This window comes from Epinephelus fuscoguttatus, linkage group LG2 (assembly GCF_011397635.1).
Source record: "Epinephelus fuscoguttatus linkage group LG2, E.fuscoguttatus.final_Chr_v1".
Classification (NCBI taxonomy): domain Eukaryota; kingdom Metazoa; phylum Chordata; class Actinopteri; order Perciformes; family Serranidae; genus Epinephelus; species Epinephelus fuscoguttatus.
This window is the reverse complement of record NC_064753.1, coordinates 25,617,228-25,633,974: the sequence shown is the minus strand read 5'-3', so window position 1 is coordinate 25,633,974 and position 16,747 is coordinate 25,617,228. Positions and strand designations below refer to the sequence as shown.

Genomic DNA, 16,747 nt, shown 5'->3' with positions numbered 1-16,747 from the left:
GAAACTATTTTGGGTATTAATAAAACTAGGTAAAATAAAAAATAAAATAAATATTTATATTAGTAGTTAGACCCTGCAGGTATACAAGACATATCTCTAATTTTAGTCTGTTAATTTGTCATAGGTGCATATCTTTATTAAGACTGGGATGTCTACATGGCTGTTGCCTGCTCAGGGTATTGTGTTTCTATAGTAATACCTATGCTGATTTCTTATTTCTTAAATCTTGCCCCTGCCCCATATTATAATAAAAAAAATAAACAAAACTGATACTAAAATTCACAAAAGAGTAATAATCAGTCGATACACTAATCCATGAGGCTGTAAAAAATGTGTATCTACCCAAGCATTATTATTGTTATTAACCTATATTATTTTCAGTTATTTTATTATTTTACTATACTGTTGTACCTACATGTCAGTGTCAAAAATTATTTAAAATTTAAAAGATTTAATTGAAAAAAAAAAAAAAAACTCTCAACACTAAACTAAAAATAAACATTTTTAAACAATGAAAATAGACTGAAATGAGAAACCCACTCTGGGAACTAACTGAAACTAAACTAAATTGAAAACAAATATTTAAAATGAAATAAAAATAAAAAACAAATGAAAAATACATAACTACAATAACTTTGGTGTGCAGTATACAGTATGTGTAAATTTCAGTAATGAACAACATGAACTGAAGGCAGTGATGGAAAGTACCATGTGCAATTTTGCAGTCCTTGTACATTACCACAGTATTTCTATGTTACACTACTCGTCTACATTTTAGATGCAAATAATTTACTTTTCACTCCACTACATTTATTAACAGCTGTAGTTACTCTGCAAATTTAAATTCAGAAAATATAATCAACAGATAAATTATTATATGTTATGATGGATTAAGCAACCCGGCAGTTTATGCACTAGTTAAAATCAACCCACATTTACCTGCTGCAACACCAAATAGATGTACACTAATGCATCAGGTAGTAGAAAACAATTATGATTCTAAGATGGGCCATTTTACATAATGAGTACTTTTATTTTTGGTACTTTCCTTAAATTTTGTTTTGCTTTCATCACTGACTGATGGACTCTGTGGTGAACAGATGCGCTGTAGCTGTCTGCTCTGATAATCATTCTTAATTTCAGTCATAAATTATATACTTGCTTGTCTGCTCTCATTTGTTCAGCTTTTTGTCTTTGTGAGATCATGTCCCCTCTGGTTTGACCTATTCTGTTTTCTCTAATGTTACATGATGTCATGTTATCACTGCCTGCACTGACAGTCTGTTTAACATTGAACATGTCCTATGCTTTACATGATGCTTGCCTTACTCCTCCTCACAGTATCATCCAACATCAGTGTCTAACCACAGTGCACCTGCGACTGAATGCGTGCAAATCTCTGCAGCCGCGTTTCAAAGTTTTTTGGAAAACCTTTCTACAATCACATGTAGTGGTGTTCACACGCTTTTCTTTTTCATGTTGAGGAATCTCAGAAGAACAAAATGACTCCGTTCAGAACCACAACTGTGTTCTCCAGTTCTTATAAAATATAATTTAGACGTCTTCTTGTCCCAAATGCCTCAAGTGTGTGTCCATATCACGCACATTGCATTATAAATGTGTCACCACATCAACCTTATTGCTTTTGGCCCAGTAACCTGCCTCTGCCGGAGGGATTATTACCCATCTGCATTGTTCTGAAATTTGAGGGTTAGCAGACATGTAGACTTTAAAAAGGAATCCACTGGTTAAACTTTAAAAAATTAAGGTAAAAAATTGCATGCATCATTTTAAGTAGTTCCAATCCAAATAAATAAGTAAATCCTGTGAGTTTTTTTTACAATCAGACAAATCCAATTAGCTTAGTTCAACCAACATGATTTGCTTTGACCCCAAAAATCTTTATCAAATGGAATCAATTCAATATTTATCCAAAAGTTGTGGTGATACTTGGTGGTCAACTATTTTATTTAAGATATTCTAACTCATTTATTTCAGTTCAAAGAACACCTGCTGTGACTGGCTGTGAGCAAAACCATATACCATAGATATATTCATTTTTTAGATCTGGACACAAAAAGGATTGAATGCAGGTACCCAGTCCTGGAGTCTATACGTTGGTTTTTATACATAAAAGAAAGATATTCTGACTAACTTATTTCGATTCCATACTACTCAAAAGTGTCAAATGTGTTTTAGATTTTGATCAGCTTATTAAAACAAATTGTCAGTTAATGAAACAAACATTATTTTATGCTGAAAAAGTTCTTCGTTTTAAGCGTATCCACTAACCCCATGATTCACTTTTTAGTGTAGATTAGTTCTACAGGACATTTGTACCACATATTGTGTGATTATTGGGACTACAACATGTAATTAATTCATTAAATGTGCAGTATTTGACTGTTTCAATTATACATTCTTTTTGCAGTTCTTACCTATTCTACTTTTGCATTTATATTGAGTACACTCATAGTAGGATGCACATATTGGTACATATTTTATATATTTCTATTTCTTACACAATATATCCTCCTTCCTTATATACATATTTATATATTGTAGTGCACTGCCCTTTTCAGTTTGTTTCTTGCACACTTCTTATGTCTACTTCTATTTTCTTATAATTTCTCTAGTATAAGACCAACTGTAATGTCTCCCAACTTCCCCTCAGGGATCAAAAAAGTATTCTGAATCTCAGAAAGGTCTACAAGGACTTTTATTGCAATTATTCCGCCCAAAATGCTGCCTTTTTGCACAGCAGATGGATGGTTTCACTCAATATAAGACCCAAACCAGAGTGGTAACATTCGACTGATGGATGGAAAAAGCTCCTTCTTTAAATATTTACGTGTCAGAACACATATAAAAACAATGTCCATCCTTGAACAGTGAAGGTTCCTGCAGTTAGGTCCAGTCCCACAGCTGCATAAATGTGGAGACTGCAATGGAATGGTCAGTATACTCTGACTGTTTGTGTTGGTGCTAACTGTATCTGTTGTGAGCTCTTACCATTGAACCCTGAAGCGAACCAAAATATTCGACACCGTTTAGTTTATATATATATAAATGCATTTATTTAAGTTAATCATTTCTCCTCATTCAAAGTTGAATTTCTGCAGTATCTATAAAACAGGGGACAGTTAGAAGCGCTGTACAGTCTGACAACAAAACTAGGAACCGCGGCTGAGTACACTGTGTATATATGTACATACTGTACACACACTGATGTAGGTATATACAAAAATATACACTTTTACATGTGTGACCCCTTCGTGCCATGTCACCCACCACTTTCATTCAATAAAGCCACACTCCTATTAGAAAGCACGTCATCATCCCAAATAGTTCATTGATTACCAGTTCACCTTTTATCTCTCATTTCTGGCTGATGAGAAATTTGTCTTATGTGCGCATTAAACCCCTCTGACGCCCTGACTCACACACACACACACACACACACACACACACACACACACACCGACTGTCACTCGTAGCGAAAGATGGAGGAGCTTAAGCAGTCCTGAGCTGGATGTCTCAGCAGGGCTTTTCACATATAAGAGAGGGCTCTTCTTCGGTTAATCCTAAGAGGGGATTTGAGGTGGGCTGAAGGGGGAAGACATCCCTCTTGTTAGGACAAATCACGGCATAACTCTGCTCCCTGTTTGAGGGAAAAGCTGAGAGAACACAAAGCTTGACCTTTTGTACCTCCTCTCTTGTTAAACGCCATCAGATAAAGCTGTTGATTGTTTCCCTTCAAAACACAGTGAGTATGAATAAAGTCCTACTGGCTCAGTGGGGAAGACGGTCATGTGCGGTGACTGGTGTTCAGTTATATGCCCCCCTTTTAATGCTAATAAAGATGCCTGCAAGATTGACAATATTCATCTCTTTGAGGAGATGTTTTGCAGACAATTTTAAGACATCAAATAAGGAAACTGTCAACTTTGTACCCCATGTTTGTCACAAGACTGACACCAGATCAGCAGCTAAGAGACGTCCTCCCCCCAGCGTGCCCTGCAGGTTTAACTAAGACTGGGAAGAAGAATCAGATACACAACATATACTATATGCAAATGTGCAATGATTTCTCTGTTGCGACTCATTCTGCATTTCGAAAGACTTTTACCCCTTCTCATTCTTCCTCACACAGAGAAAACAGGAAGGAAAACTTTGGCACATTGTGCTAAAGATGTAAACATTTAATCATCCAATCAAAATGAGGCGCTGGACTACTTAATTATTACAGTCATTTTCCTCTGTGTATAACATAAAAATAATAAAAAATAAAATAGCAATCTTCTCATCTTCACAAGAATAAGACTGGTTTTAAAAGAAAAGGCTATGAAGAACATATCTGAACCGGTGTAGCAGACAGCATTGCCATGGTCACTCAGGTGTGTGCAGCGTGGTGCTCATGTCTTTTCACTTTGTACTGCCTGGTCGAATCAGCAGTTTATTAACAACAGAAAGAATCAAAGGTAAAAGAAAATGTCTGACCGTGCATCAGAAGTTTACAACCTAGAGTCCTTCTTTCCTGTTCTGGTTCTGTACTTGTTGCCCACAAGAAGTGTGACAATAGAGGGCGCTATACACCACTGAAAATAACATCGTGTCATCTTCACTCACCCATGGACAAGGGCCAAATGCTCTGAAAATGACGACCTCTTAATTTGACAGACAACATGTAAGCATTGAGACACGTTTATATGTGAGGATTGCCACACACATTTTGATGACAGAAAAAAAAAGGCCACAACATTTGTGGATCCACTCCATCACCAGAGCAAGACCTCACACACTCCTATCAAACTTATGAAGAAGATGTTAAGTAACAATTAAAAATAATTACCTAAAATGATAGTACCTGCACCCAGTTTATCTGAAGACTTGTGACTTCTCATCAACTTTAAACCCGTCAGGCTCAAAGTTTGATCTACAACTCAACGTGAGGAGAGATGTGTCACGTGCTGTACTCCACCAAAGCCTCTGATGTGACTGCAGATACTGTTTGGGTGCACAATTACAGGAAAATTAACAACTTAAATTCCAATCAGGTATTCAGTTTTACAATTATTGATCTGCAACATTCTTAAGAAATTAAGACACAGCTGAGAATGGTCAAAAATTAAATCACATTTCCAGTACTTAACCGTACATCAACCTGCTGCTTAACATTGAAATCCAACAGAAACCTCAAAGGAATATTTCTCCCACAAAATGACCATTTGAATATCAGTTAGTCATGCTGCGTTACCTTAAATGCATGAAGAAATGCTTGTTTTTCCTCATGTCTCTGCAGAAAATGGTGAACATATTGATTTGGTAGTTGTTTCCGGACTAGGTTTGACAGAATACAAACTCTCACACACAACTTAAGCAGTGTAAGTCTCATTTATCCAGTCATGTGCTAAGTACTTCCCAAACACATGCACTTTCCCTAAAAAACTACTGTAAAAAACAGTATTGGTGTCTGGCTTTGAAGAGAGCATACATATGTTTCACTTTACACTTTAAATATTAAGGTTGTGGCAAAAATGGATGTGTTTGGGAAGTACTGAGCATAGGGCTAGATAAATGAGACTTGGATTTTACTGCATGATTTGTGTGAGAGTTTGTAAACGAATGTTTTGGTATAGTTTTTCTGTTGTTAAACGTGGTCCCCAATCAATCAACAACTCAATATATTTGCCGCTTTCCATGGAGGCATGCGAGAAAAAAGTTTTCTTTACGAATTCAAGGTAACACGGCATGACTAACTGATATATATATGGTCGCTTGTGGGTGAAGTGTTCCTTTGAATCAGATTTGGGCCCTTGAGTCTAGTCACCATGGCAACAGATAACTTTCCTCAAATCTAGGCTCACCCTTGGGGTCTGGCCTCATACCCGCAGGTCCTGTGCATGGCAGCACAATGCAGCAACCTATCAAGTCAAAGGATAGGCTTTTCAGCCAGCTGCAGTTTCAGCTGACCTTCTCAGCTCCTCTCACTCTGCTTACAGTCGCGTGGATGTATAAGACAAAGGCAAATGTCAGGTACAAGGAACAAAATGGCAGAAAACAAAGTGGTGGGACAGAGGATGGAAAAGCATCAGACAACACAGCAATCGTGACCAGCTGTCTTTGTCAGATTTGGTAACACAGTACAAGAAAAACAAAACGCAAAAATCAACATTGACAAGTAATGATGTGAATGTGAGCGAGAAAGAGCAATATAAAGAAAGATTTGACACATTTCAGGCTGCGACTTCGCTCTAAAATAAACTAGGAGACGAGATGTGATTTTTATAGGCCATTTCTGTTTTACAGTATATCTGTTCAAAGATGTTTAATGCTGTTGCCTTGAAGCTGCCAGGGGATGAGACGCTCCAAATTTAATCAAAACCAATTTCCCCAAACTGTACCATCATTACTCATCAGTGACTAACAGCACAGAGGATCATAGCAGTTAAGATGAACCCACGCTGCACCCAGGAAAGACTCGTGTTGCAGAGATGCACAGCAGGCATCAGGTAATGGACTAGCAAACAGATACATGTACTGTCAATGGCATCAGTAACACTATCAGGTAACAAAAAAAAATGCTGTTAGGTGACACTGAAATCTTGTTCTATAGAATAAAGTAGCTTGCCAAAATAAATAAAAAGTGTTCTTATTAGTACTTCGTATCAGCAAAAACTGAGCGGTCCTGCTTGTGCAATCAGAAAAATCTGCTCACCTCCAGCAGAAACAGAGTGAGGACAAACAGTAAAACCTTGTTTATTGCAGTTTCAAACTTCCGAACAGATGGCACATCTAACAGGCACAATGAAGGAGAAAAAAAAAGCATATTGATGGAAACCACTACTGACCGAGTGTAAGTGTGGGAGCTGGTTGGTGAAACATGCAGCTGGAAGGAGCTCTTCAGAACACATGTGCATGCACGTTTTATACAGGAGAACATTTTCTTTCTGAACGACATCTGTTGTCAGACTGGAATAAGCAAGGTTTTACTCTGTCAGCAAAAACGAGGGACCTGTGATGTCAAGTCTAAAAACGTGGTGTCTGGTGTTTCCCTCTACTGCTGTGCAGGAGCAGGCAGGTGTGTGTTGAAAGCACAGAAACAAACATCTCAATCATGTTCAGGTTTCTTGTCATAGTGATATTATAAATGTCACTGTTATCCTCTCTCAGCCAACACCTGTTATCGCTAGAGAAAAAGCTGCAACGTTAAATCCAGTTTGGGTGTTATTAATAGACAATAACCTTCCTACAATGGCAATATTAGAAAGAAAGGCAAAGAAAATTATCTGTGCAGGAGAAGAAGATGTATAAACTGAGCCGCTCCACAGGGAGCAGTTAGAGAGCAGCGAGAGTATGTAAAGAAAACTCTTTTAATCGCTCCTCTGGTATTCCTGAAACATAAAAACATCCATTCGAAATTTGGTTCCTTTTTTGACAAAAGTAAACAAATAAAACTGTTAAGAGATTTTTTTTTTCTGTGTATTGTTTCTTTAGAGACATGATGGTGTAGAAGTGAAGATGCTGTGGCAGCCAGTGCTACGGCTTGACGACAAACAGTAAATCCTGAGGGGTGGCTTCAAGACACTTCCTGGTTTCAGGAACTGCACTTCCGGCCAGAGCAAACCGGCGTCATGCCCCATCCAACGCAGAGAGGCTCCTCCCCGAACCCCCTCCCCGAGACATAATCTGTAGGAAAGACTGTGTAGCAATCAGCACAGAGCACACAGCGTTCTTCTCCCCACTTTGCCTCTCTTTTCTCTGTTGATCCTGTGAACCAATGAGAGTAAACGAGAGGAAAAGCTCAAGGAATCGAGTCCATTTCCTCCCTTCACATCACTCTACACCCAAACCACAACCTGAAGCCTCCATCTGCCGCTACAGGCTCCAGCTCAGGGTGGTGAAACAAAGACAGAGAGAGCACTGGAGAGGAGAAACACCAACATCCCATTCTTTCAAGAACGAAAAAAAGCTCCTGCGAAACCTCTGTGGAGAGTTAACAGCAAGAAATAAAAAATATTAATAAGAAAATAATAAAATTACAAAGTAAAAAGAGTTCTACCTCACCAGCATTAAAGAAAGTAAAAGAACAAAATTTGCCTCTGGAACCATCAATGAAAAAACACTGAGGTATGTAGTTTGGATGGAAAGCCTCTTCATCGTTTTTATCCTCATCATGATCATCACTGTCACCATCCATCCACCAAATACAGTCAGTTTCCTGTTTACTCATTTATGGTCTACAACCCCCTCCCCCGGTGGGTGTGGCTCTTTGTTTTTATGGGAGGGGTGAGGGCGGGGGAGAGGTGTATAGATGTGACTGGCTGCACCTCTGAGGAGGAGGAGGAGGAGGAGTGAGAGGGATCCATTTACCCATCAAGTTCATCTTACTCCTTGAGTCTGTTTCCATCTCTTCATCCAGGTCTCAGAGTCTGTTGGTGTGTCTATCCAATATCCAGCTCTTCCCAGGGTCGGTAGCGCCCCCTATGATTGTAGATTGAGGGTGAACTTCCACTGTTGGTTGAGGCTCGGGCTGCAGACCTCCACAGTGAGTCCGCCCATCCTGGCACTGCGGCTATCCAGACAAAGGTTACTGCCCACGTGACGAAGCTTCGAGTTGGACTCAATCTGCTCCCATTTCTGGTGAGACACAACAAAGCCAAGACATAAAACACAAGAAGTATAGAAGTGTGCACTGGTATCTATGGAAGCCCATGTCCTGCAGTGTGATGAAAAAAAAAAGTTACTGTTATGACATAATGAGAAACTTTCTTGAATTAATGAGGTTTTTTTTCTCAAAAAAAAAAAAACAAAAAAAACCAAACTTACTTATTGTCTCAAAATAATGACGTTCTTAAAATAATGCGGAACTTTCTCAAAACCCTCTCAAAAAATGACCTCATATCTCATACTCAAGATACTCATCTTAAAGTAATGACTTCATATCTTAAAATAATGACGGTGTCTCAAAGTAATGACTTACTTTCTTAAAATAATGAGAAACTTTATAAAAAACCATCTCAAAAAAGTGACCTTCTATCTCAAAATAATAACTCTGTGTCTTAAGTAATGACTTAATATCTCAAAATGAGAAACTTTCTCAAAATAATTACTTAGTATCTCAAAGTAATGATTCAGTATTTCAAAATGAGACACCTACTTAGAATAATGACTTAGTATCTGAAAATAATGACTTAGTGTCTTATACAGTCATGACTTGATATTTAAAAATGAGAAACTTATCATCTTAAAATAATGAGAAACTTTCTTAAAATGACTAAGTATCTCAAAATAATGAGAAACTTTCTTAAAATAATGACTTGGTATCTCTAAATGAGAAACTTTCTTAAAATAATGACTTAGTATCTCAAATAATGAGAAACTCTTAAAGTAATGACTTAGTATCTCAAAATAATGAGAAATGTTCTTAAAATAATGACTTAGTGTCTTGAAATAATTACTAAGTATCTCAACATAATAAAAAACATTCTTAAAATAATGACTTAGTATCTCAAAATAATGAGAAACTTTCTGAAGATAATGACTTAGTGTCTTGAAATAATGACTAAGTATCTTAAAATAATGACTTAGTGTCTTGAAATAATGACTTAGTGTCTTGAAATAATTACTAAGTATCTCAACATAATAAAAAACGTTCTTAAAATAATGACTTAGTATCTCAAAATAATGAGAAACTTTCTGAAGATAATGACTTAGTGTCTTGAAATAATGACTAAGTATCTTAAAATAATGACTTAGTATCTTGAAATAATAACTTGAATAACTTGAAATAATGAGAAACTTTCTGACTTATTATCATTTCTTTCCTTCTTTTCCTAAAATTTAAATCAAACTGGCAGAAACAGGCTTCCATATTTATTTGTTCTGATTGATAAGTGAGGGTGCAGCTCTGGCAAACAGTCCAACCCAAGTGGACATCTTTACCTGTCTGCTGTCGTTCTCTCGACAGCCTTGTAGTTTGATGAGGGAGCCGGCTGTTCTGTCCACCACAGTCAGACACAAGTCCATGTGTTTGACTGACTTATCCTTGGTCAATGCCCACTCCTTTACATGAACAGATAACATGTAAAAATATTAGCATCAACGCACCTCTGCATGCACACATACCGTTAGGGTAAGGGATGTTCCAAGTCTTTTCTTTATATGGAGCTGTGTCTAATATCATGTCCTGATCTGAGGTCTTATTTTACAACATAAAGAGTGAGAGCTGAATATTTGTTCAAAGAGAAAAAACTGCATCCCAGCTTCTGTTTGTATTTGTCATTCTATTTTTTACTACAAAGAAAATACATAAACTCTTTTCAGCTTTCAAGTTGAACTTTTTCACTTGACTACGAGACTGAGAGTAACGCTGGCGTTAAATTGGGCTTAAATCAAACAGAGGACGTCTTCATCAGATGTGTTGATCCAATACGTCTTAGATTAAAAAGAAGACCATTTTTCCCCCCTCTTTACATAAACACATAAAAAGGAATACTGTTGCTCTATTTAAGTTTGTTCCACACTAATTTAACAAACTGCAACAGATAATCGTGGCGGGGTTGAGTGACCTCATTTCAGTATCTGTGTTGTATCACACTCTACAGTATTACTGACACCCACGAGAGGAAATATTAATGTGCATCAAGACGTGCCCCCTCAAAGCACGCTGCCTAAAGAGCCGTTATGCCATTTACATTTACATAATTAAATAAGAGCGTCAGTTAATTTCAAGCTTGATTTGAGAGCGTTAAATTTGGTTTTAAACATGAAAAAATCTACTCAAGTGGCAAGTTTTGCAATTCTGCAAAATGATGTACAGTCAGTGGTTATTAACTCTATGTGACACCAGTTTCTCCAGTAAAACCACTACACCTGTTGTTCTATTTTAGGAGGGAACTATTTAGGAAAGTACAGACCTAAACACACTGGTATAAGCTTATGCACACACACGCACGCACGCAATACTCAGTGCAATGCAGTACAATTATTTAACTGAAATTTTCTTTTCAGTATCCTAATTTATTCTTACATATGCACATACATATATTTTTTTCATACTTACTTCTACTTTCTTACATTCTTCACATTTAATGTGCTCCAAGATATTTGCACTTTGTCCAAGAATATTGTTGAATTTTTCCATGTAAATATATTCTGTATAGAAGCTGAGGCTTCAGTTTACAAATAATTTTGCAGCAAGATTTGCATATAGACTCTGTGCACTGACTGTAAAAACATTCACTACATACTCACTTTTTACTTACTACAGGTTAAGGATGACACAAGGATGGCTTTAAGTCTCGTCTGACCTTTGTTTGAAAGTATGTTTTCTCTTTTTAGCAACTGCAGACTCGCTAAAAAACCCCAAAAACCTAACATTGTGCAACATTTGACCTTTATCAGCCGAATCCTGCAACATACCCCCTGTGCTCTCACCACCACGAGTGCCACCGCTTGCCACCAAGGTGTCTTTAGAGCAAAGGATTTAACAAGCTGACCTGTGTGTGTCGTCGCTGTAACGCTACCTGGTTTCCCCCGGCGTTGTGGCATTCATAGACACCCACCACCCCATCAGCAAAATGACCCAGGGTGTCCAGACAGTTTCCTCCCTGCTGCAGCGCTCCAAATGCTATGTCCTGGTGGTCTGGGACTCTGAACACACCGAACACACTTCTGTTAAATGTATTGACGTTATTATGACCGCATCAAAGATATTAAAGGTCCTGTGTGTAGGATTTAGAGGAATATATTTACAAAATTGGAATATAATAAGTTTGTTTTCTTAATGTATATAGTGAAAATAGTGAAAATAAGAATTGTTGTGTTTTTGTTACCTTAGCATGAGACATTTCTATCTACATAGGGAGCGGATCTTTGTCTACAGAGATCGCCATGTTGCACTGCCATGTTTCTACAGTAGCCCAGATCGGACACCAAATATCGGCTTTAGGGCCATTCATGTTTTCGCATTGGCCACTGTAGTTACAAGACCCCCCACGATGGGAAGTTTCAGAAAACACAGATTTTTTAATGTGAAACTATAGTGTGTTTTTACTAGTTTAAATCCCCAGCTCTGTTTGTTTCGGAGAGGAAGAGACCTCTGTGGATAGTTCAACTCCTGGTAAAAACCTCCTGAACGTCTGGATCAGAAAACAGGTGAGCACACATTAGAAGGTGCAGGACGAGCGACCCATCTGTGATGTGCTGTACAGTGTAGGAGTAACACTGATTTGTAGCTTTATTCAGTGTTTTTTTAAATCACATAGTCTGTTTGTTTTGGAGAGAAAGAGACCTCTGCAGGTAATTCAGGTCACAGTTAAAACATCCCAAACAATGAACACTGAAGAAATTCTAATCGGGAGAAATTTCAGCTAGTTGTAATCTGCAATCTTCACCACTAGATGCCACTAAATCCCCCGAAATCTTACACACTGGACCTTTAAGGCTTCATTATTCAATAGTAATTAGTAAAAAGTAACATTAAACATGAAAGAAAAGGGTGAGCTAAATAAAAGAACAAAGTTTTTGTACCAGTTTCTTCTGATAATAAGGAAAATATCACCTTATGAGATCTGAAATTATTCAAATTTAGATATCTGTTATATTTAGGGGCTGTACCAAATAGCTTCAAAGCTTTTTTCACAATGTTGACATTTGAATTCTAGATCAACATTCGAATGCTCCGCAGGCTCTACAAATATCATTAGTATGATACTATTTGTAAAATTAGTCTCCAGTGGTGGCTGCGTGAGATTCTTTGTGGTCATAGTCAAAAAACTATTTGCTCTCCCATTTGCTGTGCACAAAGGGAAGCACGCATCTGTATTAACAGGGCGGTCCAGCAGCAATCTAATAGCACCATAAATTACATTTATATAACCACAATAACAAAAATTTAATTTGGCTCTAACACTATTACAGTAAATTACTTCAGTCGTTACACAAAAAAAAGGGGTCATTATGCATCTGCATTCACTTGGCGCTCCATCATCACTTTCATACCAACTGTAGGAAACAACTGTTGAAAATTAATTAATTTGAGATGTTCTGATTTATTTTATTGCCATTTCTGTCGCAGCATAATGATGCTATGAGCATAAGGGTGTGATCATTATTTCATCTATATTTTATGTCTTTATTGGATTAACCTGCTGCCTACATGCATTTACGTTGATGAAAAAAAGTTGATTTAATAAAAGCAGTATGACTCATTGAATCCGATGAATCACTGTGGTCAAATTGAGGATGTTGTTCAAGGATTTTGTATTATTTTTAGGGTGATTACGTCATAAAATATGACGCCAGACTTCCCTCGAAAACCTCAACAGAAGCTCTAAATGTAAAAAAAAAAAAATTCGGTACAGCCTTAGTTACATTTCTACATTATTAATCTCACTCATGTAGGTGACAAATTGCAAACCCTCTAATATTTAATAATGTGCCTGAGTCATAATTGCCAGTACAGGTTAGTCATTAGTGTCACCACAGTCATTAAGCAAGTCTTATTAAAGTATAAAACATTAGATCCCAGCACACAGGAGATCACAGTCATACTGACACGAGCTGAGCTCTCTTACAAACCCAGTCCTTGTAACACTGAAACTGAAACTCAGCTGGGAGGTTTTCCTATATGTAATTTAAGTCTAATAACATACTGTATCATACCATGTACCCTATCATATCACATAAAACGCTTTAATTTTCTTACCGCAGTTCAGGGTAGACATTCTCCAGGTACCATTTGAATGGCTTACATCCTAATCTCTTCTTCATCTCCAAACGACTCTGGATGCTGAGACAGAGCGACAGAGACAGTGAGAGAATTAAAGGGTGGATCACTTGTGGTTCCTTAAACGTTTCCCAACACTGATTAAATTATAGGCATTCTGGGAGGGCAGATAGTAGAGGCCGAGGGCAGGTTTAAGGCTGCACGGTCTGGGGAAAATAACTGTTTAGGCTGGCACTGGAGGGAGATGCTATGAACTGTTCCCACAAGGTCACATAATGAGCATTTTTATCTTTGTCCAGCTTCTATATAAGGATGTGAGAGCCTTTACTGTTGTGGAGCCTACTGTGAGAAAAGTGGAAGTGTGAATAGTCATGAAGCAGGTAACAGAAAACACACACACAACATACAAGGATCCAAGAACAGAACCTTTTACAGTTTAAACAATGATGATGCACGGGCTGGATGTAAACAGAAGTGTGGCCGAGTATAGCAGCTTGTCAAGCTATACAGGGCATTAACCACCAAAGATCGCAAATGCTACCTTAACAAACTGACTTTGATAAATGGTGACTGACTTCCAGATCGCTGTAGATTTGAAATAGATAAAAGGAAAAGTGACAGATAATAGAGAATCTAATCGTGCATGGACAGAATTGTTTGCTTTCATCCCAAATGCTGCAAAATTAAAGTTCCAAATAATTATAAATAGCCCACTGCAAAGCTGCCACTTTGTGGTAAAACATGTAAATGAATGCTAATGTAGATTTAATAAGCTGTGTTACCATCATTGTAAGATTTAAATTTGTTTGGTGGCTCCAGACAGATTTTTTAAAAATTAAAAATGTCTCTTTTAGTAGTAAAGGTTGCTGACCTCTGTTCTAGCTGATTACAATTACGTCAAATATAACGACTGACTCAGAGTTTTGTGTCTTGAAATCATAAATCCTCCTTATCCAAAGACAAGCCCCGCTAGATCAGTGGTTCCCAGCTGGTCCAGCAACAGCGTCCAGATTTCAGATTTCTCCTTGGTCATTAGTTCAAGGTCCACACAGTTTAATATATTCAGAGTCATACTTGCGTTTGGCCATGTCGTCGAGCTAGTTTGCTGTCTATGTCAAGCAGCTGTTCATCAGTGACTAACTCTACAGCAGGAAACGGACAGTAATTCACTGTACTTTAAAAATAAAGCGTGTTTTTTTACAAACCTGACACATTTGCAAGTCACTTGTGGTCCATTCAAAATTTTGGACCACAACCCACTAGTTGGGAACCACTGCACTAGACCACTATGAGGTTTGGGTTAAACAAACCAGAAGACTACGTCCTATCAAGGAACTGTATCTAAATAGCAGGGTGCTGTTGGCTTGCTAGCTCAGATAGTTCAAAGCTCTGTAATATAGTTGTCATGCAAACATGAATTCTGCTTCTGTAATGTACCATGAGAACTTTTGATCGTATCCTCAGTCCAGTGGCAGTCAACACAGCTTGCAGCCAAACACGCCACCAGAAATTCGGTTTAACAAGTGTCCGTGTTAACTGGTTCATTTGAGCTGAGTGTTTAATGGTTGCTTGTAGAAACTTAGTGTAAATGGTTGTTGTAGATTATAAACACAGATGAGTGTGTATTTCTTGGCCAAAAAGAGACTGGTCTCTGCCACATTCTTCTTGACTGTGCTTGACTGTAGGGATGTATTATATATGAGTGCACCCTCCCAGTGTTTGCATGCTCTAGACTCTGTGTACCATGTTGCATCGAGATTTATTACCAACTGTAGGCCACTACCTCATGCCTTTAAAATTTCGTCGAATTTTCATTGGAATACCAATGAAAAGAGAATACTCTTGTGTACATAGCTATTCTTGGCCTACTTCCAACATAACTATGTGTGTACATTAAGCGAAAAATTGAAAATGGCTATGCTCTCCGTTTTCAGGACATGTGTTTACTGTCTGCACCAAGGGTACGTACAGAGTTTGGCAAGCAAGCATTTATGTATGCAGCTCCTTATATGTGGAATCTTCTGCAGAAGGACTAAAAGTTGCACTCTTGGTTTCTGTTCTATGTTGTGTGTCTGTAACTTATGTTGCTGCCTGTCTTCGCCAGGACACTCTGGAAAAAGATTCTTAATCTGAAGAGGTTTTTTTAGTTAAATAAAAGGTTGAATAAAATGAATTAAAAAAAAAAATGTTATAAGTCAAATTGAAGGCTTTTACGAGGACAAATACATGTTTTGCCGTCACTGTGAACAACCACAACACACTCAGCTGAGTCACCAGTTAACATGATCCCTCTTTAAAGCGAAACACCTGTTGCTCTGAAACAGTCGTGATCCTGTTGAGATTCTGTAGAGCTTCAGTCCGCTGTTGGAATATCAATTCTGACAACAGAACACGCAACTCCCAGACATTGTGGTGCTGGTAACAGTCTTAATTAAATGTTTAAAGTTCTCTAACTCGTCTGGATTGCTGAGGCAAAACGCCACTTTCATTGCCAACATGTGCACGCATACTTTTGATGCATGCTATACTAGTAAGGCTTCTGTATGGCCTATCCATCGCTCCTCTTTACCAATGCCTTCTGTGTCCGTCATGTTCTCTTGCTTTGGCATCTGCTGTCATAATTTAACACTAATCCCTTCAGCCTGTCAAATAATACAGCAGTCAGTCTTTTGACTTTCTGCCCTCTTTTAAGCCAAATTAACTGCCTCATTTCACTTCACTAAAAGGGTTAACTGACTTATTTTACAGCTGACATGCTGCTAATTGACAATCCAATTAATATGCCCATACACGTGGCTGGCTTTGTAATTTTATGATCCAGCTACATTATTCTGTCTGACTCCTGCAGGGCTCATACTTCATGGTACTTACTTTCCATAGGGGACGTTTCTCGCTGAGGGGACAGCAGCGTAGTAGAAGTTTTTATACTCATCCATCCACACCTCAGCTGCTCTCCTTGTGTTCCTGAGAGAGAGGTGAGAGAAGGAAAATGAGGCAAGGGTGTCGAACAGGGAG

At 37.9% G+C, this 16,747-nt stretch overlaps 1 protein-coding gene across 1 annotated transcript in view; it reads right to left on the bottom strand.

Annotated features, from left to right (window-relative positions):
- Positions 1 to 3,437: 3,437 nt before the first annotated feature.
- The window catches only part of galnt2 (UDP-N-acetyl-alpha-D-galactosamine:polypeptide N-acetylgalactosaminyltransferase 2), an 88,605-nt gene continuing 75,295 nt past the window's right edge, over positions 3,438 to 16,747 (bottom strand). Inside the window, exons 12-16 of the mRNA XM_049598037.1 lie at positions 16,604 to 16,696; positions 13,712 to 13,795; positions 11,529 to 11,655; positions 9,946 to 10,065; positions 3,438 to 8,640 (exon numbers count right to left, since the gene is read on the bottom strand). Of these exons, the coding sequence (XP_049453994.1) occupies positions 8,485 to 8,640; positions 9,946 to 10,065; positions 11,529 to 11,655; positions 13,712 to 13,795; positions 16,604 to 16,696 (580 nt within the window). The 3' untranslated portion in view covers positions 3,438 to 8,484. The remainder of the gene's footprint in view (positions 8,641 to 9,945; positions 10,066 to 11,528; positions 11,656 to 13,711; positions 13,796 to 16,603; positions 16,697 to 16,747) is intronic.